This window comes from Astatotilapia calliptera, chromosome 13 (genome assembly GCF_964374335.1).
Source record: "Astatotilapia calliptera chromosome 13, fAstCal68.1, whole genome shotgun sequence".
Lineage (NCBI taxonomy): Eukaryota > Metazoa > Chordata > Actinopteri > Cichliformes > Cichlidae > Astatotilapia > Astatotilapia calliptera.
In genome coordinates, this window is record NC_137434.1 from 24,277,391 (window position 1) to 24,302,287 (window position 24,897).

General features: G+C 37.4%; 1 protein-coding gene across 2 annotated transcripts; it reads right to left on the reverse strand.

Moving 5' to 3' along the window:
• On the reverse strand, window positions 1–24,897 carry pank1a (pantothenate kinase 1a). Of its 2 annotated transcripts, none has more exons than XM_026190318.2 (8): window positions 24,295–24,897; window positions 10,881–11,027; window positions 9,453–9,658; window positions 7,554–7,807; window positions 5,679–5,855; window positions 3,276–3,399; window positions 919–1,044; window positions 1–763 (listed from the first exon to the last, which is right to left on the reverse strand). In XM_026190318.2, the coding sequence occupies exons 1-8, from the start codon at window positions 24,581–24,583 to the stop codon at window positions 704–706; spliced, it is 1,383 nt and encodes a 460-aa protein (XP_026046103.1). In that variant the 5' UTR covers window positions 24,584–24,897; the 3' UTR covers window positions 1–703. The 2 variants fall into 2 exon arrangements, with proteins under 2 accessions (XP_026046103.1, XP_026046104.1); XM_026190319.2 differs by lacking the exon at window positions 24,295–24,897 and adding an exon at window positions 23,601–23,794.

Genomic DNA, 24,897 nt, shown 5'->3' on the forward strand with positions numbered 1-24,897 from the left:
TGCAGTAGAGCAAAATAAAGACCGTTTTTTGTTTGTTTGTTTTTTTGCTTCCCATTGGAGCTGAAGGAGGCAGGTAAAGTATGAATCTCAACAGGTTTTGGCTTCAGTGCACTCTGCAGAAACAGTAGAGCAATGGGCTACTTTTTGTGCAACAAACCGGCAACCACAGCTGCCCAAAGGTGATGTTTCCTTGAGTTGCTGGTGGTACAAATCCCTCATTCAGCAGTTAACTCTTCTGCAAAGGTATCCCATTTTAAAGAACTGTTGCACAAATTGTTTCCCGGCGCACTACTGTCCCCAGGATGTAATGCTACAGTAGCTATTCACACAAACACAATAACAAAATACACCAAAATACTTTTTGTTTCTGCTTCCTGACATAGGGCTGATTACACGAATCAGCAGACCCCATTAACGGAAACCATAAATAAAAGATTACAATATTAAACGTCTATGATAGGGGGATGATGGGAAATTTAAGAGATGAATATTAGAGGTCATTGTTATTTACAGGTGTTAAATTATTAAAAATGGCTTTTATCAGTTTCTGTGTTCTCTCTTAGTGTTCCTTTTGTGGCCTCGACGAATGGGACCTTTCAGCAGCTTCAAAAGTTGATGATGTCACAGCATTAAGACATCACGGCCTTCAAGGGCAGGTGACATCGTCTTGTCAAGAGTTGATGTTGTCCTGACAGAATTTCCTTCAGGGGTCCTCTGTTGTCTTGAGCAGCTCCATCAGTGCTCCCACAGCTCCAAAGTAACCCTGGAGCAAAAAGACAAGCACATAAATATATCTTATAGGCTTTTATCATGTAACCAACCAGTGGTTTGTTTCTGAGGGTAAATATAATGATTATAATTATTATAAACACATTAAGCAATCGCTTTAATTTAATAAAAGGACAGCCGTTTGCTCACCTCGTGTTCAAGGAAGAGAGCTCTTAGTTGGCCTTTGGACCAGTAGTCCATGGCATAAGCTAGCAGCTTGGTGGACACTGTGTTGATACGGAGGAAGTTCCCAACAAACACCACACGCTCAATTTTCTTATGAGAAAAAGAAGAAAAAAATAATTTTAGAGAAACTGAGACCCAACAAACAAGAGTTTAAACAAGTAATTCACAAATTGTTCTGATAATGAAGAAAGGTCATTTCTAAACGCTCCTGTCATCTTAGTAATGACTCATAAATAGCTACACATAAAAAATGTTAGGTTATGTTCTCTTTATCAAGAGTTCAGCCAATATACTTAATTTTTAGATCTAATATTTTTATAGGCTTTGAAAATCCTTTATTAGTGTGACACTAAAATTCTTACATATAACCTAACAAGGAATAATGAACTGCAGAGTTCTTATTTTTCTCCGCTCTGTCCCTGGACACGGTCACCAAAGTGATACTAAATCCCAGGTCTTTCATTTGGTGAAATAAAATATTTTAAAGGTAAATGTTTCTTATGACATTGACAGTTAATCCATGCCATGCAAATTTGATTAAAAACTGACTATAATAAAAGGCATATAATCTGCAAATATAGTAATAAAGAAAATATAAATAAAATAAAGGTTCTCTAGCACCACCACATGGTGGTGCTAGAGAACCAATAAACAAACACTGATGAAATCTGGTAGAATACCAAAGACACAAAAATCTTGAAAAACATCCTGCTGTGGTGTATGCAAGTATGTAATTCCTCCTGAAAATTTAGCAGGGTAACTTTGTGTTTGTCGATGTAGCTTAAACAGCACAATTCTTTGCCAATATAATGGTCAAATACAGGACTAAAATCCAGTTATCAAGATTTTTGTTTATGATAAAATGCGGGTCTTAATTTTATTACTAAGGCTTTCAGAAGTCATTTAAAAGAAACCCTCCATAACCCTATATATGCACGTTTTTCTTCGCTGCAGCTCTGCATGCAGTGATAGCCCTGTACAATGCTGCTTGATCGCCATGCCACAAGGCAACACTGTAAAGAAGCTCACAGCATGTAGAAATACTCCAGACTGATCCTTTACTTCAGCTTTAGCTGCTATGGTTTTGGTTTTTAAATTAATTTTACAGTTGCCTATTAAAACTAATAAATTGTTGTCACATAGTACGAGTAACCCCAATCCCAGAATTGTTTTATAGCTTACAGCTGGCTATTTACAAAATATTACAACATAAGTGTGAAATCTGGTGATTTTGTTTTTGCCAGCAAAAAACCCCCCAAAACATAAGCATGATTTAAAATATAAACAAATCCAGCAACCTTACCAAAAAAAAAAAAACAAAACTTAAAATTAAGGAATATATTTGGACTTCTAAAAATACAAAAACAAAAAAACTAAACAAAAAAAAAAAAAGTTCCACCCCCCACCTATGGAAGCCCGTTTCCGCCACTAAAAAACAAAAAAAGCTAGTATCCATAACTCGAAATTTCGAGTTATTTTCTCGAAATTTCGAGTTATTTTCTCAAAATTTCGAGTTAGCTCTGCCAATCAAAAATATACGTGAATGAGGTCGCTTTCTTGTTACCCGGAAGCATATGGCGCAATACCGCGCACTCAAAAACGGATCCCAACAAATTAAAGTATGTTTGCTGATAGTAACACCATGTGATTCTGCTAATAACACAGGGATTTCATCATTTGTGAAGCCAGGCTGAAAACACTCAGCAATCTGTGCATTCACGACTGGATGTAATACCGGTAGCTTAGCTGTAGCATTTGTAGCTGAGGGCTTCAGCTTCCGGGTAACATGGAAATGACGTCATTCACGTAGATTACTGATTGGCAGCGCTAACTCGAAATTTCGAGTTGCTTTTCTCAAAATTTTGAGTTAATATGTCGAAATTTCGAGAAAATAACTCGAAATTTTGAGTTATGGATCCTTTTTTTTTTTTTTTAAGTGGCGGAAACGGGCTTCCATACCCACCACCATGGACACACACAACAACAAAGAACTTTTCTTTTCTATTGTTAAATATCTATAGCAAGCCATAAGATGTAACTTTTGAATGTGTTTGTAAAGAACAATTAGTTGATTTTATGTTTTTGGTAATCCTGAGTAGCCAGTAAAGAGTAGTTTAGGTGTAGGAGTGTCGATGGGTGATGCAATGACTAAATTCTGGTCTGGGTGTCTGTTTCTAAGAACTCAAAGAAACTATCTTAGAGGTTTATGAAACAGTAGATAAACTCATGCAAGTATCTGTATTACATAACCTTTATATGGCTATTATGATTAGCTGGGTATAGTTGACTGATTCAGCATGTGTGTGTGTGTGTGTGTGTACCTCGTTGACTGCACACATGCGTGCTATGGATCCTATGTTATTAGTGATGGTGACCAGAGTGGCTCTGGCCAGGTCTTCCTTACTGATGCTGTCTCGCTTCTCTTTGCTCATCATGTGACCAAAACTATAAAAGAGACCATAAAAAAACCCAACATGTAAAAGACATTTTCCTCAAAGTCTGATTAACTCTTCACATTAAAAAAACCAAACAAACAAAAAACGGAAACAAAAAAAAAAAGTGAACCCATAAATTATTTAAAAACCTTTTGAAGCAACTGTCACTGGGTGTTACATGTGTTTTTACAATGCTTTATGGATCAACTTTGGACCCAGAGCTGCAGGTTTACTGTATACATGGTAAATTCAGTTTAACATGAGCACAGTGTGTCTCTGTGTAAAATATTTATAACTAACTGTTCATTTATTGGTATGTTTTTGCTTTTTTTTGCAATTAAACAATGTCCACACAATTTTGGATAATTTATCCTCTTATCTCATTGTGCTAAATGAGCAATTTATGTGAGCACATAAATCAGAGCTTTTAGCTCACTCATCAAGTTCCAAGGCAATTTCATCCACTTTACACAATTAGATTATTGATTAATCAGGTGTGCATTTTAGTGAGTAAATATCAGTTTAGGTTTTCCAGCTTTTAATCAGAGACACAGATTAAGATTTACTCTAGTGTTGTATCTGCATCTACAACGTGTTTTTTCCCCATTTTATTAATCTTTTATAGTTAAAATTAGGGCTGCTCAATATAACGATATATATCGGATGACGATATAAAAACATTGCTATCGTTTGTTTTGTGGTGTCACAAAATAAACTGTTTACGGCAATATTTTTTCATCGTTTTGTCACTGTAGTGGCTATATTAATTTCTTAAAGTTCTCTCTTTCTCCTATATTTAATATAACCACGCTACCGATGGACAAGTGCCTGTTTTTTATGCGTTGTCGTTAACAACGACGATGGTAAAACACTCCATGTCTGCTTATTTATTTTCCACATAAACCTTTCACAATAAAGCTCAAGATCCTGTTGAGACTTTTCAAAATAAACTAAATCACGTGAAAGAGTATGCAGAGTATTTACGGATGAGAAGCAAAAAAGAGCCGTCAGGTGCTAAAAAATAAACCTTTGACTCAAACGTTAGAACAGGCTTTTCCCCGCAGCACGCCGTGTAATAAATACTCACAAAGAAAACCGCAGCCGTTACAACTTATGTCTAAAAATGTATAGTATCATGCATCGGTTAAAACATTCGACTCCAGGTACACAACGCCCAGCTTGAAACACTTCACGCAAGTCGAGCTGCCCGAGATTCACAGAATTTTCAGAAAATTTTGAATTTTTGTGATTTATATCGTTATCGGACGATAGATGTCTTATATTGGGATATGAGATTTTGGTCATATCGCACAGCCCTAGTTACAATAACCAAATAGTATTTTAACAGTAAACAATGCAGTCCACCACAGATGCAGTGCAGCCAGCTGAAATAAGCTCCTATAACATCTCCTGTGACATCTACAAAAATTACAAGTGTTACATAAACAGTGTCATGTGAAACAGCATAACATTGTGAAAACTACAGTACACTCTTATTGCTTCCACAGAAATAAAGAGCAGACAGACTCTCCTAATCAAATGCAACAGATTAATTTTTTATAAATCATCTGCAGCTGTGATCACCTATATAAAAGCAGATGGTTTGCCAGTTTGCTGTTCTGGAGTGTTCAAGTTAGTTTTAACACACTGCCACAATATTCCTAGGAGTGGACATGCTAGAAACCTAAGAGCTACATCTCAGATTTTACAGGCCTCAGTTAGCATGTTAAAATTCACTACAATAAGAAAAAGACTGAACAAGTAGGTCAAATGTGAGGACATCCGTCTAACATTTAAAACGTGGCCCCAATTTGGACATGCAACTGGACAATGATCCCAAGCAAACAGAACACCTGAGAAATAAAACAATCAAGCTGTTGCAACGGCCCAGTCAAAGTCCAGACTTGGTGGGACAGGCCTCTTAATGTCAAGCAGATAGTCAGAGATAATGCTTACTTCAAGTTAGTGCTTCTAAAGCTGGTTCTCCAAGCTACTAAATCATGAAATGCACTTAACTAAAATGTTCAGTTTCACATGAATTCACTGGTTTTCATTATCATGTCAGAAGCGAAGACACCGGACAACCAGACAAATACAAGATGTGCATCCTGGTCAAAGTTCAGTAATACAAACCAAACACAGCTCTGTTCATTGCATCACACTGTTCTATTTATTGTCTATTTTATAGTATGTATACAAACACTCCTGGGATCAGTCTGTATTTCATTGTACCGCTAAAAAACAAAAACAAGAAGCTTTAAATATAGAAAGAAAAAAAAGAGATGTTACCTGGATGCTACAGCAGAGCCCTGTAGACCAAATCGCTCGTAGTCTCCCCCATAGATATCTTTCACCAGTTTGTCCACATTTGTAGAGTCACCTTTGCTAGCCATTTCCAAAGCCTCCTCAAACGTCTCGCAACCAGTGAGCAGACAGCAAAGCCCCAGGAATGTACCACCTCCCAGACTGAAGGGTGTAAACAACATAAATTATAGATCAAAGAAAAAGAAGGGAGAAAAATGCTACTGAAGTTTAATGAAGCAATTGAAACGGTGTGAACACTTTAACACTGACAGTACACAAAAAATGTCCATATCAACTCCAACCTTGGAACAAATGTTAAGTCCTAGGCCAACAAAATGTCTCACACATTATGCTTCAACTGTAAAATAAAGCTCATAATACAAATCTTAACACATCTATGGTTTTTATGGCTTTTGGGTGACTTGTCATTTTAGTATTCAAGATTTAGTTTACTATGTTTTTATACTTTTATGTCTTTATTTAAACTCCATATTATTCATTTTATTTTTCTTTGTATCTTTGCATATGCTAGAGAATATTTTTAAACTGGCTATATAAATACATTCGATTAAAATATGCTACAAAATAAACACCTAGTTGGTGCCAGAATAAGTGAGGAGAAACAGAGCCAACATGAGACAGCTGTTTTGAAATAAAATACTTTATACAACATTAATGTATAAAGCCTTTGTGCCTCAACTAGCCCACACTACTCACACCCACAACAAGTGAGTTCTGTTTGATCATGTTTCTCTTCCTGGAACAGTGCAATAGATTCAGATGGAGGCTGTACATGCACACATAAACACTGATGTCACGGTGAGTAGCTGCAATAAGACACACTTGCCATTTACAGAACAAGGAAGTAAAGAATGACCAGAGGTACACTGCGACAACAGCGACTGGCCATAGTTGAAAAAATTTGTTTATAAGGTCAAATATGATTTCACTGTATTACAGAATACTCAGGAGGCTGAGTAAATCCTAATATCATCAAAGGAAAAACTCTTTGTACAACTCATAATGGGTAGAAGTAACTTCAATTTCTTACAAATATTTACAGTTCATTCTATGATCATATCTAGTTCTACAACTTTGTAAGTACTAAGGTACACAAGGTGATAATGAATATGACTGTCGCAACTAAAGCAACTGAGTCTGGCATATCTGCCAGATCTACTAGAGCCATAAAAGTGCCACCTTCACCTTTTGCACATACTCTTGAAAAATACTTCTCATGCAGAACTTCATGTTCAAAGAACACGGATGTAGGGCTTAAGAGGAGTTCACCACAACAACAAACAGCTGTAATCCTTCTGTTGTTTATTAGGTTGGAAATCACTTGGTTGAAACAGCACCTATTTTCTATCACTGGCACTTTTTCTTCCATAAATTTTGCTTCAAACAATGAGTTTATTTCACAGCCGGGTTATAGAAACATTTTTTTAACAAGTTTGTTAATGTGAAGAATAATGTGTATATTCTATTATTGAGTGAAAAATAAAAATAAACACTTGTCTATAGTTTATAGTTTAGTTATAGTTTATCTATATATATAATTTTTTACTTTTCTTAAATTATTATTGGAGCTGAACTCCAATATAGTTTCTCTGTACTTAATTAATACTTCTGTTAATAACTTATTGGTATTGTCTTCTACTGACATGGACTGTTCTACACACCATCACTTGCCTGTGACAGTAGCCACACTGCATCATTAATCTCTTGATCAGTTTTTTTTAATTATCTTAAAACTTATCTAATTTGAATTTTCAAAAATTATATTCTTATTATTATATTCTTCCACTCTGCTTATAAATATTCTGTGTGCACCATTAAAGAGGTTCCCATTCTCCTCACCTGGTACCAGTCACCCGTTTGTAGTTGTTCTCTGAGTACACAGCCAGTATGGAGACTCCTGAGCCAATGTTGACCAGCAACATAGGAAAGGGGTTGTCCAAAGTGCAGGGCTTCTTCACACAGCTCTGGGTGTCTGATGGGTTCTGGAAGTAGTAGCACTCAGGGTGTCCGTTGAAGCCTACCCGATCGACAAACAGCAGACCACGAATCAAGCAGTCTAGCTCGTCCAGCTTAAGCAGCTCCAGGTCAGCCATCTGCTCACAAATGTAGGAGGTTTAAAACATTGATAAGGCACTACTTTATCTGCTAAATTGTTCCTGATTATTTAAAGTAAAACATTCCTTGAAACCCTTGATTTGTCAGTTGTATAGTATTAAAATGACTTTCAAAACCTCACTGAAAATGGTCTTTAAAAATTAAAAAGTTCCTTATCCAAATGCAGACTAGACTATCAACATTCCTATAAAAGTATACAATGTGGATTACTGTAAATTGGCATGATGGTAACGGCGTAAAAATTAAGAAGAAAACTGGTTGCTTGTAGAAAATAGTAGAGCCCAAGAACTATGGGCTATGACTTTTAGAGATAAAGAAAAAAAACATGAGTGTAGACGTGAGACATTAAAATATTTTAAAACACATTGGGGTTGAATTGATGACATTTAGCACAGTTTGTGCAGTGTCAGAGATTTCACTGATCCTGCTGAAGTGCAGACATGGTCAATGAACCTAGGTAAAAAGGTACTGTGAGGGAAGGCAAGAATTTCTGATGAAATTACATTGAAACACGATTCTGTAAACAAATGACCTAGATTTTTTGCACTTTTTGTCCCATTTATTCATCTATTAACCATTTTCTTGATTGTTTATCTAGAGTTTGAATTAACATATCAAAAATGGGCACCAAAGACAAAAAAAAAAAAAAAAAAAAGGCCCCTTCTGAAACCCTATATGCCACAAACTGATATTGACCTCCCTAGAAATGTAAATTCCCTTTGCTTGTTCTGTACAGGTGGTTACTCCTGTGTATTTCCAGCTACTTTTTCACTGCAACTTTTGAATGGATCAGTGAGAGACTAAAAGTCACCTCAATATAAGAAATAATCAAAACCTCAATAAAAATAGTCACGACTACCAGCAAACTCCTGGAGAGAGACTGCTGAAACTATCAGAATGGACAAAGATGTAGAAAAATGGCATGCATTTTCAATTTCTCTTTGCTATTTGGGCTGATTGGGACCTGATGAATGTAAAAACAAAGAATTACCTGATTTTTTCTTTTTAACCTGATTTTTGTTTCTAAGAAAAATGAGATCCACATAAGAGGGCATTCGTTTTAAATTTTGATAGAACAGTGGCAGTATAATGTCCTCGTAAGTGGATATCAGGCCCTTGTAGAGCAAAATTTAGTATTTTGGTCTTGACAACCAAAAACGTGACGTCCACATATGTGGACGCCAGGTCCTAGGAGGTTAAAAAAAAAACCCAAATACTGTAAAATACTAGGACATGACCAAAATGTAATTAACACTTATTGCACCACGCAAAGTATGAATCCTTGCAATAGTGCTGGTTGCTTGCATTGGTTACGTCGTGGGCTGTATAAAGAGTCACTGCACAAAACTCTAAATCTGCCGTTATTTGCAAAGGTTAACCACCGTGAATTAATCTGCATATTTGAATTGACACAGATTTTCAGACATGAAGGATTTGTGTCTCCTCCCAATCTTGCACTGGGGAACTTTAACATGTTAGGCGAATGTGGTAACCACTACACCACATATCTATTTTCAATCAACTAAGTATTTGATTAATCAACTATTCACTGTAATTATGTCACAATGTTTAATCAGTACCACTGATACTGAGATGTTATCTCTGTATATACTGCACACTCACCATTCTGAACTCATTCTCAAACTTGTAAGCCCCGCCTCCAGTGGCACAGAGTGTTGTGTGCAAGCTAGAGAAGTTCTTATCCCGTCCCATCTGAATAAAGCGGGGCATGGCCTGTGTTGGGAAGCGAATGAAGTGCAGGTTTCCTGTCCTGCCGCACATGGTCAGATTCCTCAGCTCCAGGTGAACGTCACGGACACCTGTTTTACCTGAATAAGGAAAGAATAATTTTACCATATGGCATTGCCTCCTGATTTGTGTTATGCTTTTAATTTCGTTTGAACACTCAAGTGACCCAAAAGCTGAATTTGAAGCTGATAACAAAATTCATCTCATAAATTGTAAAACTGTAAAATATATCAGTGAGAGATACCTATATCCATCTGCATTAGGGCTGCCACAAACAATTATTTTGATAGTCGACTAGTCACCGATTATTTTTGCGATTAGTCGACTAATCAGATCATCATCCATTGGACGTAAAACTACAGCTTATTGCACCAGCAGCATCTGCTCTTATATAACTATCATTAGCTTACAGCTTTAAGTGTTTAAGGTCTGTGCTAACTAAAAATAAAGACAAGATAGTTTATTAAATTTTAATGAAATTTGCAGATTGTTTTGGTGAAGTTTAATAAACTCCTTGCTATCTAAAATATAACAGGACACTGGAGTATATTCTGGAGCATCTCACACTTCTGATAATCAGTTGTCTGCTTGACGTTTATTCAGCTGTGTAAAAACTATAACTTTAATCTCAGACAAACTGATTTACTCAGGAACAAATAAAATACTAAAAAAAAAGCCAAACAATAACATTTTAAGTTATCTAAGTGACTCATATATATTTAACCTGAGTAGCGAAAGACGGCGGTGGGTTTGAAAACGATTTGCGGGGAGTCCGGTGTTCTCACGGCGCTAGTGAGCCTAGCCCCCGGCTCGCTAACGAGCTAGTGGGTAACAGATGTCTCCGAAAACGTTGGAGCGCTTTTGAAAATATGTGGTGTCCTGATAAACTGAGCAGATATTTGAGGTTTACACAGCTACATTCTCGCCTGAAAATATGTTAAACGTTTATTTTGTGACCCAGAAAGAATAATAAGAGTAACATTAAAACTAACTAGCTGCCGCCATTGTTGGAAACTGCGCTGGGCCGCGCTATGAATTCTGGGACACAGCTGCTTCTTCTTCTTCTTCTTCAGGGTTTAACGGTAGCTGACATCCTTGTACATGCAATGCTGCCATCTTCTGTTTCAGTCCGTTATTACACTCTTAAATCCTGCCACTTATTCCTGCGTCTTTTGTGATCTTACAAAGCTTCAAACGACGCGTCGACTATTAAATCAGTCGTCGACGATTTTGATAGTTGACGTAATCGTGACTAGTCGACAAATCGTGGCAGCCCTAATCTGCATGTGTAAATAGTCATACCATAGGCAACGTTTGAGGTGAGGTAGCGGCGGATTGACTTGAGGTTTTCCACTTCCTCCTGTTCTTCCTCTGCAGTTATATCGACTGGCTCAAAGTACACCAACTTGACCAAAGTTCCACCAATGTCCATACCAAACCAGGGGAAGGCTGGAGAAGGTAATGGAAAAACAAGTAAACTGTTACTTTAAAAAGGAAAACAAGACATGCAGACATTTTTGCATAACATATTGAATTCTGGTTGTTATGCTAATAAAAAATAAATACAGGCCTATTTCCTTTGCAAATGATAAGGACATACCCCTGAACCATGATGTGCTCTAGACCAAAGTTGCATGAAATAAGCACCAGAGACTCAGAGTAATAATCCTTAATAGAAATCTATGGAAGAACTCAATAACGGCAAGGCATTTATCCCCCAATCCCTTTGCCAAAAGCCAATTAAAAGCTAAAGCAGGAAACATATGAGCCAACTGTGTTGCTGCACAGATACATGAATCATAACACACTTTCAACTGTGATGTGACAGGCACATCTGCTCATTATTATCCAAGTCTATGGATATCATAATAAAGGAATGAATAAAGGAAATGAAGCAAATTCCAGTAATTCAATCAATGGAGTTTATTACTAATGTCTCCCCGTTCATTTAGATAGGAGTTGCAAAATAACTGCCCAAAGGCAGTTACGATGTACAAATTGCCAAGACAGTAATCTTGCTTCCAGGATGGTTTTAGTAGGAACTAGAGATGGCACGATACCACTTTTTTATGTCCGATACCGATACCGATATCATAAATTTGGATATCTGCCGATACCGATATGAATCCGATATAGTGTTTTTTAATCAACAAAACTGTTTTTTAAATATCTTGCTGCATTTTGTATAAGTTCATACTCAAGTTTAAAACAACAACTACACTAAAGCTATTCTGTTATACCTGTATGCAAAAAAAATATTTCATAGTTCAGCAATACTGATCAATCTAATAAACTTAAACCTACACCATCCTCCCTATTCTGGTATTTTAAAGAGTACTTAGCATATATATTAAGTAACCTAACTAATAGGGTTCCAACTCCCAGCAACAATAAAAATAAATAAATAAAAAATAGGGAACCACCCCTCACGCTCCACCTCATGATGCTTAATCGACGTAATCAACCTTAATTTGATGCAGTGTGAAAAAAAAATGCACAGAAATCAATTTTTTTTCAAGAAATATTAAATAGATTCAACATCTTTCTTCAACAAAATTGCAGACTGCACAGATGGTACCTTCCCAAAGGAAAAAGTACTATAGCTATAGTAACTATAGCTGAGTTCAGCACAAAAAAATGAAAATCTTCCAGCACCACTGGCTAGGAAAAAAAGCTACCACAGCACAACAAGATTGCCATAGAAACAGTTACCACTCCCCATCATCTCCTGTTCGCTCGGTATCTCATACACTGTTCAGCCTCCTATTTTCTCTTTCCCTTAGCTTCTCCTCTCCTCTCCACCTCTCAGCCTTTATCACAGTCTCATACACACCATCCATCTTCCTTTCTCGACCTTTCCCACTTCCTCCCCTCCTCCATCTCCATCAGCATTCTCTCATTTGGAGTTTCTTGCCTTTCACCACACATTTTTCCCTTTTGTCTTTTCAGCTTTTTATTTTAGTGAACACCATCTTCTTCCAGCTTCATTCTCTTCCACTCCTCCTTATAGCTTTCCCTTGTATCTCATCTGTCAGTCACTTTAATTAAATTAACATTTACATGGCCAGGATGACATAAGTGATACTGCAGGATGTTTTTAATTCACCACAAAGCAACGGATATTTGCCTCCAAAAACAATACATCAAATTGTATTCTTATTGATTTTTCTCAAGACATACAAAATGTATTTCTATTTTTAGAAGCTAACTGCATTGGCACTTCAGCAAAGAGAAAAGTTCTGGTTGAAATTTTGGTAAGAATGGTTTGATAACAAAATGAGGTTACACAGAGCTAAATGAGAGGAAAAACACTCGGCATACCTCAAGTTTAGTTTTAAGGTTTTGCTGCGCTGTAGAGAGGCAAGACAAATATGAAAAGGAAGGTTTCGCACATGACATTTAATACTGGCTGTATCATTTAGTGTGTAGTTGGGTACAATGGAAACCATGTGCTAGTGTTCAAGACAACCATGCTCACTTAAACTGTGTTGCTGTGGAAGGCAGCATTGAACAAAAGAATGTGTTGAAGCCAACCATTTAGTACATAACTGGTAAACAGCACACTGAGACAATATATAATGTCTTTCACATGTAAACAAAATCCTACAGAAACACAGATGATAAACAAATGAAGCATGCTTCTATAACCCCTCGGCTGATCAGTTTATTATGGGACCCAAACACTGACACTTGTGATGTGTCCTTACTTTATACATCAGCTTGATTTCCATTCTGAGCAATATATATTTCCCTGTAAATATAGAATAAGCAATTCAAGACTCCAGGCGTATAAACTTGGATTTGGTTCACTGAATACTGTTAGATGCTAAGAACACATTTTATTTTAAACCTTCAATGAGAGTAAATGTTGATCAGTAAGCTTCTCTACTGAAGCAGCTACCTCTGAATAGAAGTTCAGCATATGATTAATCACTTAACTGTAAAAAGAGTGTGTCCCTGCAGTCATCAGTTTCCTATCAATTTCAAAAACTCTCAATAATAACACAAAGAATAAATAGTAAATACAACATTCATAAATAATTCATTAATTAACTGTTTCAAATCCAAGTAAATCAGACTTAGAACATTGATATATTTGACTCTTTACCTTCATGACAGTAGTAGTTAAACACTGAACTAATTTACCACCATTTGGACTTAAAAAGGTCAGCACGTGACTGTTCACTGCCCTCTCTGCGCCTTTACTGTGGCCCTTGCATGATGATCAAAGTGACTATTTCACAACTGACCAGTGAAGGGAACAGACTGAATGTCTGGCTTACTGAGGCAAAGTCCACTTTCAGCTAAGCTGAGGATTCCACTTCAGAGGATGATCACTTGTAAACACATACTTTATGATTTGTTAGCAATTAGTGTTAGCAACACAAGCATATGCACATGTGACCCTTGATCTAATGTTTATGGTAAATTATGTCAAACTGACATACTATACAGACAAAAGTATTGGGCCAAATATCTTAATCTTTGAATTCCGGTGTTTTAAATCCACAGGTTTTATACACAGGTGTATAAAATTAGGCACCTAACAACGTAGTCTGCCTTTAAAAATGTTTGAGAAAGAATGTGTCGTTCTAAAGAGCTCACTGAATTCGAGTGTGGTACTGTAACAGGATGCCAAGATTGCAAAAACTAAGTTTGCTGCATGTCCTCCCTTGTAAAAATTCCACAATCAACTGTAAGTGGTATTATTGCAAAGTGCTAGGGTTTAGGAACCACAGCAACTCAGCCACAAAATGGCAGACCATAAAGACTTACAGAACAGGGTTGCTGTGAGCTGAGGATCTTAGTGTGTAAAAGTCACGAGTGCTCTGCTGACTCAATAACTACAGGGTTCCAAACCACCCTCTCAGAGTAAACATCAGCACAAAAACTGTGCACCAAGACTTCGTGGAATGGTTTTGGCCAAGCAGATCCTGTAGGGGGATGTGTCCTTATACGATACTGTTTACGGTTTGTCAGAAAAGTGAATGCGCAACAGTAACTTCAGTATTAATCTCTTTAGTATAACATCTCACTTTTGATGAAACTACGTCACAGTCTCCACTTTTACACCTACTAAAATCTACTTTCTTTTGAACACATAAAGGATAGGCTTTGTAAATGATATACCACTAATATTGCTTTTAATGTCAGCAAACTGTCATAACCAAAGGTTACTCAGGTTTCACATTATTTTTAATATCTATAAAATGATTTGCACAGAACAATGTAAACTCGTGCAATACTTTTACACCTTTGTCTATTGAAAACTGAGCTAACTAATAGGAACCAAAACCAACTCTATGACTTTTAGCCCTTTTAAGGTTATCTGTTGATAACCCAACGCTACACCTGCTCCAACTCCACTACAGTGGCTAATGCCTTTCAGTCACCCACCACATTGTCTAGTGCACTTTTTTGCCACTGTGCCCTCTTACCCAGTGACCTTCTCTCATGTCTGTAAATAAGAACTGACAGACATTGATTTTCCAATGCCTGCTGTGGAAATCTCACCTGCTAGATTTTTAACTCAAACATCCCTCTTGTTGAGTGTGACACTAATGATTCTTAGATTCATTACTATCATTTTATCCTGCCAAACAAAGAGAATTTTTTTTCCTTTTTCTGGTTTTTTAATAAAGGAAATACATGCTTATAATAGAGACAGCAGCTCTCACCACTGAGATCAAGATTAATGGTTTAAAAGAGAAAGTAAAATTGCACAAGTATTATGGATTGTTACTAGCATTTCTGCCTTCCACCTTCAAAGAAATGAACCCACTCTGACAAAATGAAAGGCAACACTGCAAGCAAAAGGAACAAAAGCCAGCCAGCCAGGGTAGATGACAGGGTCTGTCTCAAGTGACAGTCATGTTTTTCTCCATAATCCCAGCCAAAAAACAAACTCACAAGCAGTACATGACATTATTCAAATTCAGAATTTAAATTTATACAAACAAACATATTTATTTAACATTACACTGTAAAAATCATGAATTCCTCCCTGAGATAAACATAAATAATCTAAGGATTTTAATTTTATCAATTTTGAGCTGCTTGGAGACTCTAACTATGTTAACATCACTGCTGTGACTTTTTAATGATCTGTGTGAAAACTACAAACTTCTTGTTTCCCTTTTTAGGGTTTTATGTTGTCATTGTGGAAATTCTTTAAACTACATTTAAGCCACAATAATAATGTTAGTAAGGAAGATGTCAGTTATGGTTCAGATGGTACAGCAGAGTGTCCACTAATTGCAAGCTTGGTGTTTCAAGCTCCAGCCCCTTCTGCTGATGTCATATGTCCGGAACCTGAAGCACTGAAATTGCTTGGCCCATTACATGGGCATCCAAGTATCAGGCACAGCGCCTGCAACACTGGTGTTTGCCTTGAACAAGAGGCAAAAATCACAAATACATTGTAAGAGAAAACTGTAACCCTGTTTTGAAGCCTGTTGGCGATAATGTACAAAATGTAATGCCAAAATGCAATAATTGAAAATGACTTTGTCATTAAGACAAGATATTAAATGTTGAAAATGAGAAGTTGTGGCTTCCATTTGATTGATACTGCATTGCATTTATTTAACAAAACTAACTATTTGGGAACTGATTTGACCAATTTTTTTTCTTAATAAAGGATATGAGCTGCTCAGCAGTTCAGTTATACTTTTTATTTTGTAATGCTTTCAATAAGTGACAGGTCTACATTTCCAGTCGCAGTCTTTTATGAAAGATCCATGCTGTTGTATTACATGGAGAATTTAGTGTGGCATTATTCTTCTAAATAAGCCCTTTCTTGAAGAAGACACTGTTCCATAAAATATTTACATATTGTTCAGCATTAATGAAGCCTTCACAAATGTGCAAATTATCCGTACTATATGACGCCTCATTCAGTCAGAAGTACTAGCTTTTCAACTTCAAGCTGATCACAAGTAGGAAAGGTCCCTCTACCCCTGGCCCAAAAAACACAGCATCCATGATTTTTTTTTTTAAAAAGCAAAAAATAAATAAATCCCTTTTTAATTTGACAGACCACCCGGACAGTTTCCATACCACCTCAGTCTATCATAAATGTACTCAATCTTAGAGAGGATAAAAATTAAAAAATTAAGCTTTACAGTTCTTCTGAGGTTGTGTCTAAAAGTGGGCTTTTAGGGCTTAGTGGACAGGGGAAAACGAGGAAAGAGCAACAAAGGGACCTCTTTGGATTTCAATGAGGGATGCTACATTTTATTCAACAAGGCCACTACATCAATGGGAAACAGAACTAATAGAGCACAGGTAGTCATCAATCACCATCAATTTTGTGTGTGGAAATCAGAGGCTAAAAAGACTGTAAATCCAAAGTTTGGGGACAATAGATAGCAGAGATTAAAGTTGTTAGTAAATGCATTAAGGTTTGTAAAGCCCCTCTTGTTTTACCATTTCTCTTTGTTACTTTTGTGTTCTTTCAGTAACCTTTTGCACTGCCTATTTGACTTGGACTTCTTAAAAGAAGAGACCTGGTATGTCTTCAGGAACTTTGTAACTAAATAAAGCATAAATAAAAAATAAAGAATATCAAAGAGATATGAAGTTAACTAAACGCAAAAAATACTGTTTATACAAATGCTCCCTTCTGCCAGCTTGGCACAATAGGTCAAGACAGACTACCACCAACTTTTTCTAACATGTTAACATTGGCTGTGTTGGGACAAAGTTTCCACTTCATGAAAAATGCATTTCCTGACTGATATGTCACCGTTTTGTCCTGAGGGTGTCTTTATCTCCAACTTGCGAGGATGCTTTCCTGGGAGAGATGTTATTAGCAAATAGGGCTGGGCCATATCATACCTTTCACGGTAATACCGGTATAATGTTGGGCAACGATAAGAAAATGAAATCCCGCGATAGAATATGGGTAAAACGCGCATGCACAGTGCCTTTGTTTTCATACGCACATGGCGGAAAAAGCATGGCGGTGACCGAGAATGAGAAGGGCGAAAGCGGAACGTTGAATGAAACACACGAATCAGAATTGGTTTGTAAAAATGCTGCAACTTCAGTGGTGTGGCACTGGTTTGGCTTTCGTCCGTCAGATACACAACAAAGCACTATTTTTGGTAGAGCATGCTAGCGGGCCGTCGTTATTGCAGTGTTTTTTGGAAAATACGGCACACTTAAAATCAATCCTTTGATTTTTTCTGAAACTCGACAGAGCCCCTTATAATCCGGTGTGCCTTATGTATGAATTCTGGTTGTGTTTACTGACCTCGAAACGATTTTATGTGGTACACGGCACTCAAAAATCTGTCAAATATTTTAGTACGACTTTGCTAAGCTACGAACCCGCACCACTTGATGGATTGTCGGAGCATTACGGCTACCGTAGGCAGGCCAATTTCCACTGGAAATGCCTTTTGGTTAAACTTTCAGCAAGGAATTTGCATTTGCACTGTTAAATTTTTATATAACTTTAATGCACATAAAAAACAGCTGCTTGTTTAAGTTGTGGAGTTGTAAAGTATTTTGTCTAGTGTCAATTATATCATCAGTTATATAGTTATCGCAACTTTTCAAATGTATATCGTGATAAATATTTTTGGTCATATCGCCCTGCTCTATTAGCAAATATGAATATATAGCCTAGTCATTTGAGAACTTTTTTTGTTATTGTTGAATTTCATGGACATGCCTGTGATAGACTGGCAGTCTGTCCAGGTTGTACCCTGCCCCCTCACACTATGATAGATGAGATAGGCTCCAGCACCACCAGAACCCTGAATTTGATAAGTTGAAGAAAATGGATGGTTGAGTGGATGGATTTCATTACATACTGAAACTTGATTCACTGCAAGGCAAATAGGAAAACTACTGTTAGCTGTTTCCATCACTCTTTTACTATTATGTAGAAAGTTATTTAAGGTAGCGCTGGGCGATATGACCCAAAATTCATATCTCGATATTTTTTAGCTGGATGGCGATATAAGATATATATCTCGATATTTTTTTTAAGCCATAAAGTAAGAACAAAAAGAGAGTTCTTAGTCAAAGCTATGTCCCAGATGTCACACAGGCACTTTTATTAACATACAGCACAGATGTACATGAAAAATTACTCAAAATTAAATTATGAGCATTCATTAAATAATAATGCTCCATAAATAAAAGAAAACAAGGTTGTTTTTGTGCTAAACAAAGAGCTCACAATTGTGCAGTCAAAATGTAAACTAAAAGACGCTGAGCGTAATAACAAAGACAGACAGATTTCACAGCTGCTCTGTTCCCAAGTTTTACTGTGTGACTGATAGCCTGGAGTTTGAAATCCGCTTCATAACCACGTCTCTTACAGGTGCCATTTATGGTCCTTATACACACACAATATGGTAATATTACGTTGATGCACAGTACGTATCACTCCGCGAAGCTCCTCGGTAGCCGTAATGCGCCGACAATCTATCAAGCGGTGCAGCTCCGTAGCTTACCAAAGTCGTACTCAAACATTTTTGACAGATTGCTGAGCGCCGTGTACCACATAAAATCGGTTCGCGGCCATCAAGCACAACCAGAATTCATACATAAGGTGCACTATCAACTTTTGAGAGAATGAAAGGATTTTAGGGTTAGCGCTGTTAGTGCGGTTAGCTCGTTAGCATGTTTAGCTCGTTAGCACGTTGACGCCGTCCAGCCCCACGCATGGGGCGATGCGCAGTAACTCGTTAACGGAGATTTGCCGTGTCCGTCTTGTCGCTGCCTGCACGTGAAGCGATGGGGGAGGAGGGGGAGTTGTCTTCAGTGAAGGTGAGGCGGAGTAACGTTGCGTAGAGACAAAAGTGGACGAAAGAGAGGCAAACTTGCGGCTCCACAACTATAATTATAACGTAACATAGACTATATCGATACAAAGGACATTGTAACATCTTATATCTCGTATAAAAATATATCGATATGTTTTAAAAACTCGATATATCGCCCAGCTCTAATTTAAGGTATCCAAAGCATTTAAATCTCTCTACGAGTTGCTCTTTAGCAATTTCAGTGTCATCAAAAAAACAAGTAGTCAGGAACACCTGACTTATTCAAGGCTTCAAAGAGCATACAGAGCCATATAACACAAACACACTTTGCCCACCAAAGAGCAAGGTTGGGGCATGAAGACTGATTTGTGTAGATGTAGGTAAAAGGTCCTTGGCCTAACAAACACCAATATTGCACTGCATGTCCCCATGACATACACAGATTTCATACACAGATTTCACATACACACACACTAACATACATATAACATTTCTCATTGCTTCACCTTTAAGCTCAGGTTTCAAAGAAGGGTTTGGTGTTTGTATGTGTGTGGAAGCAAATTGTGTAAAAAGAAGAGGGAATGACACAAAAGTATTGCTTTTGCCCTGCATGACAAAAATGAGTGAGAGAGACTAAAAAGGTACACTATTGCATACCCTAGACAATATATTTACTGTTAGTAATGACAGGGCATTACTTCAGGTCACAGATTACATCTTTTTTCATTTAAAAGATTTTAACACGTTACAATGCTAACCAGAGGTTGCCTTTTTTATATTCTGGGATGATGTAAACAGCCGTACGACGATAATAAGGATGTTTTGTTCTGGATATTCTAAAGTCTTAAGATTAAGAGTTTCACCATTATCTTCATCTCTTTTTGCATCCACTTTACTTTTACTATTACCTATTACCTACATATTATTATAGTTACAATTAGAGAAGTACCGCCATCACCTTCACTGTTACTGCTAACACTTAATTACATCCATCATTTCTCACACTTGAACTTTACTTAGATGTGTATTTTTATATCCAATACAACAACACAATCAATTTATTACTGAGAAATCTTTGTCATTATTTGAAGCATCATCTGCTGTTACCACATAGTCTGGTCCGTCTGGTTTCATGTTTCCTCATGGGCAGGCTGGCCTTGAGTCTGTCTTACCTCAATAAACAAAAGCCTGAGTATTTTTTTGTTATGTTCTCAACAAAAATGTATGTTAAAAATCTCATGGTTGACCACCAAATTTTTTTAAATAAAAGAAAAATCCTGGATTTAAATCTCAAGTATTCCCTTGTTCCAGATTCTGTACTGTAAGTATCAATTTGTGATATCACAGGAAATTACTTTTTTCATTGCAGACTATTCTTTGAGCAATTTATTTTGTATACCACAAATATAAAATACACACACACACACACACACACCCTGGAAACAACTTATTTCTATTTTAAACCAGCTGCAGACCACTTTCTACCTGTATGTTGTTGATGGAGGCAGTGTACAAATTATGTGGTACAACCGGTCTGTGGGCTACTCTTCCTTGAGCTGTTGCTGGTGTCAGCCAGCTAAAGAGAAGAGTAAAGTAATAGCATAAAAGAGCTGAAGTGAGGCCAAGTGTGTCCACTGCAGCCACTGTGTGTAATTTTCATACCTAATGTTTTTTATATTATATCTCTTTTTTTCCCCTCACTTGTCCCATTCCTGTCAAACACCATTCTCTATTCTGGAACACTTGTCAACCAATCCGCTTTCAACCACTGCACAACATCATCAAAAACCAGCAATTTGCAGTTGGGATTTTGGGGGACTGCATGGGAGCAAGTTTTCATTGGGTGAAAACCCCTTCAAGTGCGCTGGGACAATGGGGACATATATAGGCAAATAGCACTTTTCTACTCTTTAGAAATGGAAATCAGAAGACTTGTAGGACTCCACATAGTTTCAGCGTGGAGGAGAAGTTTCAGTCTGGAAAAGAAGTTTTGGTTGGTTTTTGGGTTTCATAGGTCAAGCACTTCCCGTCATCTGAATTTACATTATCTCTGAAACACCTTCCCAAATTTCCTAAACGTTTACTGAAACTCGTCATCATGTCTTAGTCACAATCCATTAAATAAGGCAATAGTAGAACACTGACTGAACCTGTGGCACACCTGGATGAACCTGTATCTCTTTATCACTGCAACTATGTTACTAAATTATGCTCAGGTTGAACAGGCTGACTCAAATGAGATTGAAACTGGGTATGACACTGTTACTTTTTCTGTCTGTCTGTTTGTTTCTGACATTAAATGAAAAAGTCACAACCTGAATATATCCAAAAACTATCAAGGGTTTCACTTGTGAGAATGCTTTTGAGACACTTCTATATATAAGATATATATGTTTTCTGTTACTAAAGTGGCAAAAATAAAATAAAAATGACAATTAGTACACCCTTAATTAAGGGACATACACACAAATGCCAAAACAGTTTCAGGAAAACTTTGGTATGAGATCCTCACACTAATTTAACTAAGCTTAAAACATATTAAATTCAATTTTATTGAATTGTCAATTCACAATAAAAGTCACCTCAAGGTGCTTTACAGTGTAAACCCTACAATAATACAGAGGAAACCCCCAACAATCAGATGGCCTTCTGAGTAAGCACTTGGTGACAGTGGGAAAGAAAACCTCACTTTTAATAGAAAGAATTCTCCAGTAGAACTGGGCTTAGGGAGGGACAACTATCTGCCACACCTGGTTGGGGTGAGAGCGACAGTGCACTTCAGTAATGGATGTAATTACTGTATATTTGTACTGTATTGAAACATTGTCTTCAACTTATATAACTTATACAAATACCTGTTTTGAACAAACAGGATAAAATCGTATGTGCTGGTTTAAAACTAAAAGGTCAAATTGAAACATTAACTAATATAAAACTGTGAAGACAAGTTTCTGCTTTGTTGTTAACTGCATGTGCTAACTGCTGCCAAGTTGCTTTTGGTGCAAATAAAGGGTACTACAGGCAGTGTTACCCGAAAGTAACCCCAACCTTAAACCACTTCAAAAATCACACCCCCGAGGGAAACACATTCCAGGTTCAGCCCTCACTGAAGAAAAGCTTAGAAAGTTATCCGTTTGACAGAATGGCTGGCCTGCATCCAAGGATAACTCAACCATTAAGCAGAGCAGCTCTGACTGGACATTTCAAAGTTTACAGATGAAATAGTCCTTAATGTTGTAATCCGGGCTAATTCTGGTGTAGGTTCTTCTTTCCAGTGGCACCACTTCTCTTATGACTTATGCACCAGTTATCACAGAAAGCCAGATCAAGATGTGAAATATAAAAAGTATGTTATATTATTCTACAGTAACATTTTATCATGGTCATTTTCAGAATTTCTGATTAGTTTTTCTCATATCACTCACAGATACAAACCTCAATACATACTATACATCTGCAGGGGTACATCTAACCAAAAGAAGTTATTCTGTCTTATCTTTTTGAACTTGATTTTTCATCCTACAGAATAACAACTGATAATATTTATTCTCTGATAAGTCGTTCAAACAGATTGCAATGTCATTCTATAATAATAAAAACTTTTTTATGGGTTGATTTCTGTCCATCAGTGAGTAAAGTGTAGCAGTACTATAAAAATATTGTGACAAAGTAACAATGAAAGAACTTTAAATATCAGAGCATAATTAAATATATTTCAATACTCACATCACTTTTTAAAAAGATTGCAATGCATTAGAACAACATGTAACAGTTTTCTTAGTAAGCAAACAAAACCAAGCACTTATTAAAAATATGTGTACATATAGTGTATTTGAGATCTCATAAGGGAGGAGATTAATATAGAACAAGCTTGTAACAGGTTAAAGTGACAAAAAATCCACTGAAAACCAAGAATTATGTCATCAGCCTTTGTCTCTCCCAAATAGTCTCTAACAGACTCACGCAATGCTGTCATGCTTACTTATAAACAAAGGCATTCAAAAGTCCATGTGGTCACTCCGCAAGCATCTCCACAGAGCAGTAACGAGATTTACCATGACAGCCACACTCAGCCATAACAAACCCAGTGGCTTTCACTGAATGCTTAAGTATGGCTGGGAATCAGCTGTGCACGACAGCATTACTGACTGCTATGTCCATGTAATTAAGAGTAATTCTACATATATTGTAATGCCTAGATATCCTCAGTACCAACAAATAAAATTAAACTAAAACTTACCAGGCTTCTTCTCATTTATGAGTTTCATAATGGTATAATATATCGTCTCACGGTGTGAACAAAATAATAATAACAACTGAAAAACGTTAAAAACTGTATCTCCGCAGAAAGTCTTCAGTCCCGGAGATCAGAAAATACTTAGCTCGTTGAATAAAACGAGACTTTCACACATTCTCTGTTAAAACTTCCAACTTTACCCGGATGAACCTACTCCCATCATCAGAACATACTCGGTAAATAATGGGGCGGGACTGCTGCTCATTCGCCCTGACTCTTGTAGACAAGAGTCCAGTGCTTATTGGCTGCGGTAAACCAGGCCCACTTATCAGGAGCTTTTTCACCACCGGAAACCGACCAATCACAGCGTTCCAAATGCAACCTGAGGGTTCATTAAAAACAAAAGGGGGTCTCCCTGGCGACGGCAGGGCTTGAAGATTGGACAGAACAGTTCGAAACGCATTCTGATCGGACACCAGTATGATCTGAAGCAGATAACACAGTTATAAAAATTATTAATCGTTAACAATGAGGCAGAACTCGTGCTGAGTGACAGCGTTTCCATTCCTGTCATTGCAACACTGCACGATTGTGCAAACACCGGCCGGTTGGTATTGCATTTACCCGGCTCATGTTTGGCACAAATGACAGCAGATACAGAAAAATCATGTCAGAACGAAAAAAAAAATCAACTTACGGGGTCTGTGTTTTCGCACCGACTCGGTCCTCCTCCGTAGTCTGCACCTCTTGGCCGGGGACCCGCTGCACTCTGCATCATCCCCGCGGTGCAGATGATGCATGTTTTCAAAAGTGCCGCTGCCGCTGGGTACGGTGCTTGAGCCGAATGCATTGCTGCTGCTGCTGCAACAGCTGCCGTTAGTGGCCACCATGACATGACTGTGAAAAACCTTCTGGCTCTGCCCATTGTTAACATGAAAGGGTCCCGAAGCTCCTTTCTTATCCACCATTGACTTGGCTTTATCCATGGCAGCAGCTACCCTAGCCGAACGTAGCTTAGCATCTGTGAGGGAAACAAAACGTAAGAGCCCCAGCCGCTAGCAGTGTCTATCCCGGCTACTTTAGCTTAGCCAGCTAATACTAGCCCGTCTTCCAACGTAATGAGGCAGTCTAGCGACCAGCTAGCGTCTAAATATAACGTATTTTAATCTAAAGTATGTGGCTAAATTGTGTCGTATATTTTACTATAATGTCCGTAAAAACAAAACTGCGAACAGCTGCTAAAATACAGTGTTTCCCTTGAGGTCACTCGCGGTCATTTCCCTAAACTGAGATCCTGGCA

Excerpts from the sequence above, each read along its gene's own strand:
- pank1a (XM_026190318.2), bottom strand. The coding sequence starts at position 24,583 with ATGGATAAAGCCAAGTCAATGGTGGATAAGAAAGGAGCTTCGGGACCC. Across the intron at positions 9,659-10,880 it reads CACCTCAAACGTTGCCTATG|GTAAAACAGGTGTCCGTGAC; the intron begins GTATGACTATTT and ends TTCCTTATTCAG. Across the intron at positions 5,856-7,553 it reads AAACGGGTGACTGGTACCAG|TCTGGGAGGTGGTACATTCC; the intron begins GTGAGGAGAATG and ends TACACCCTTCAG.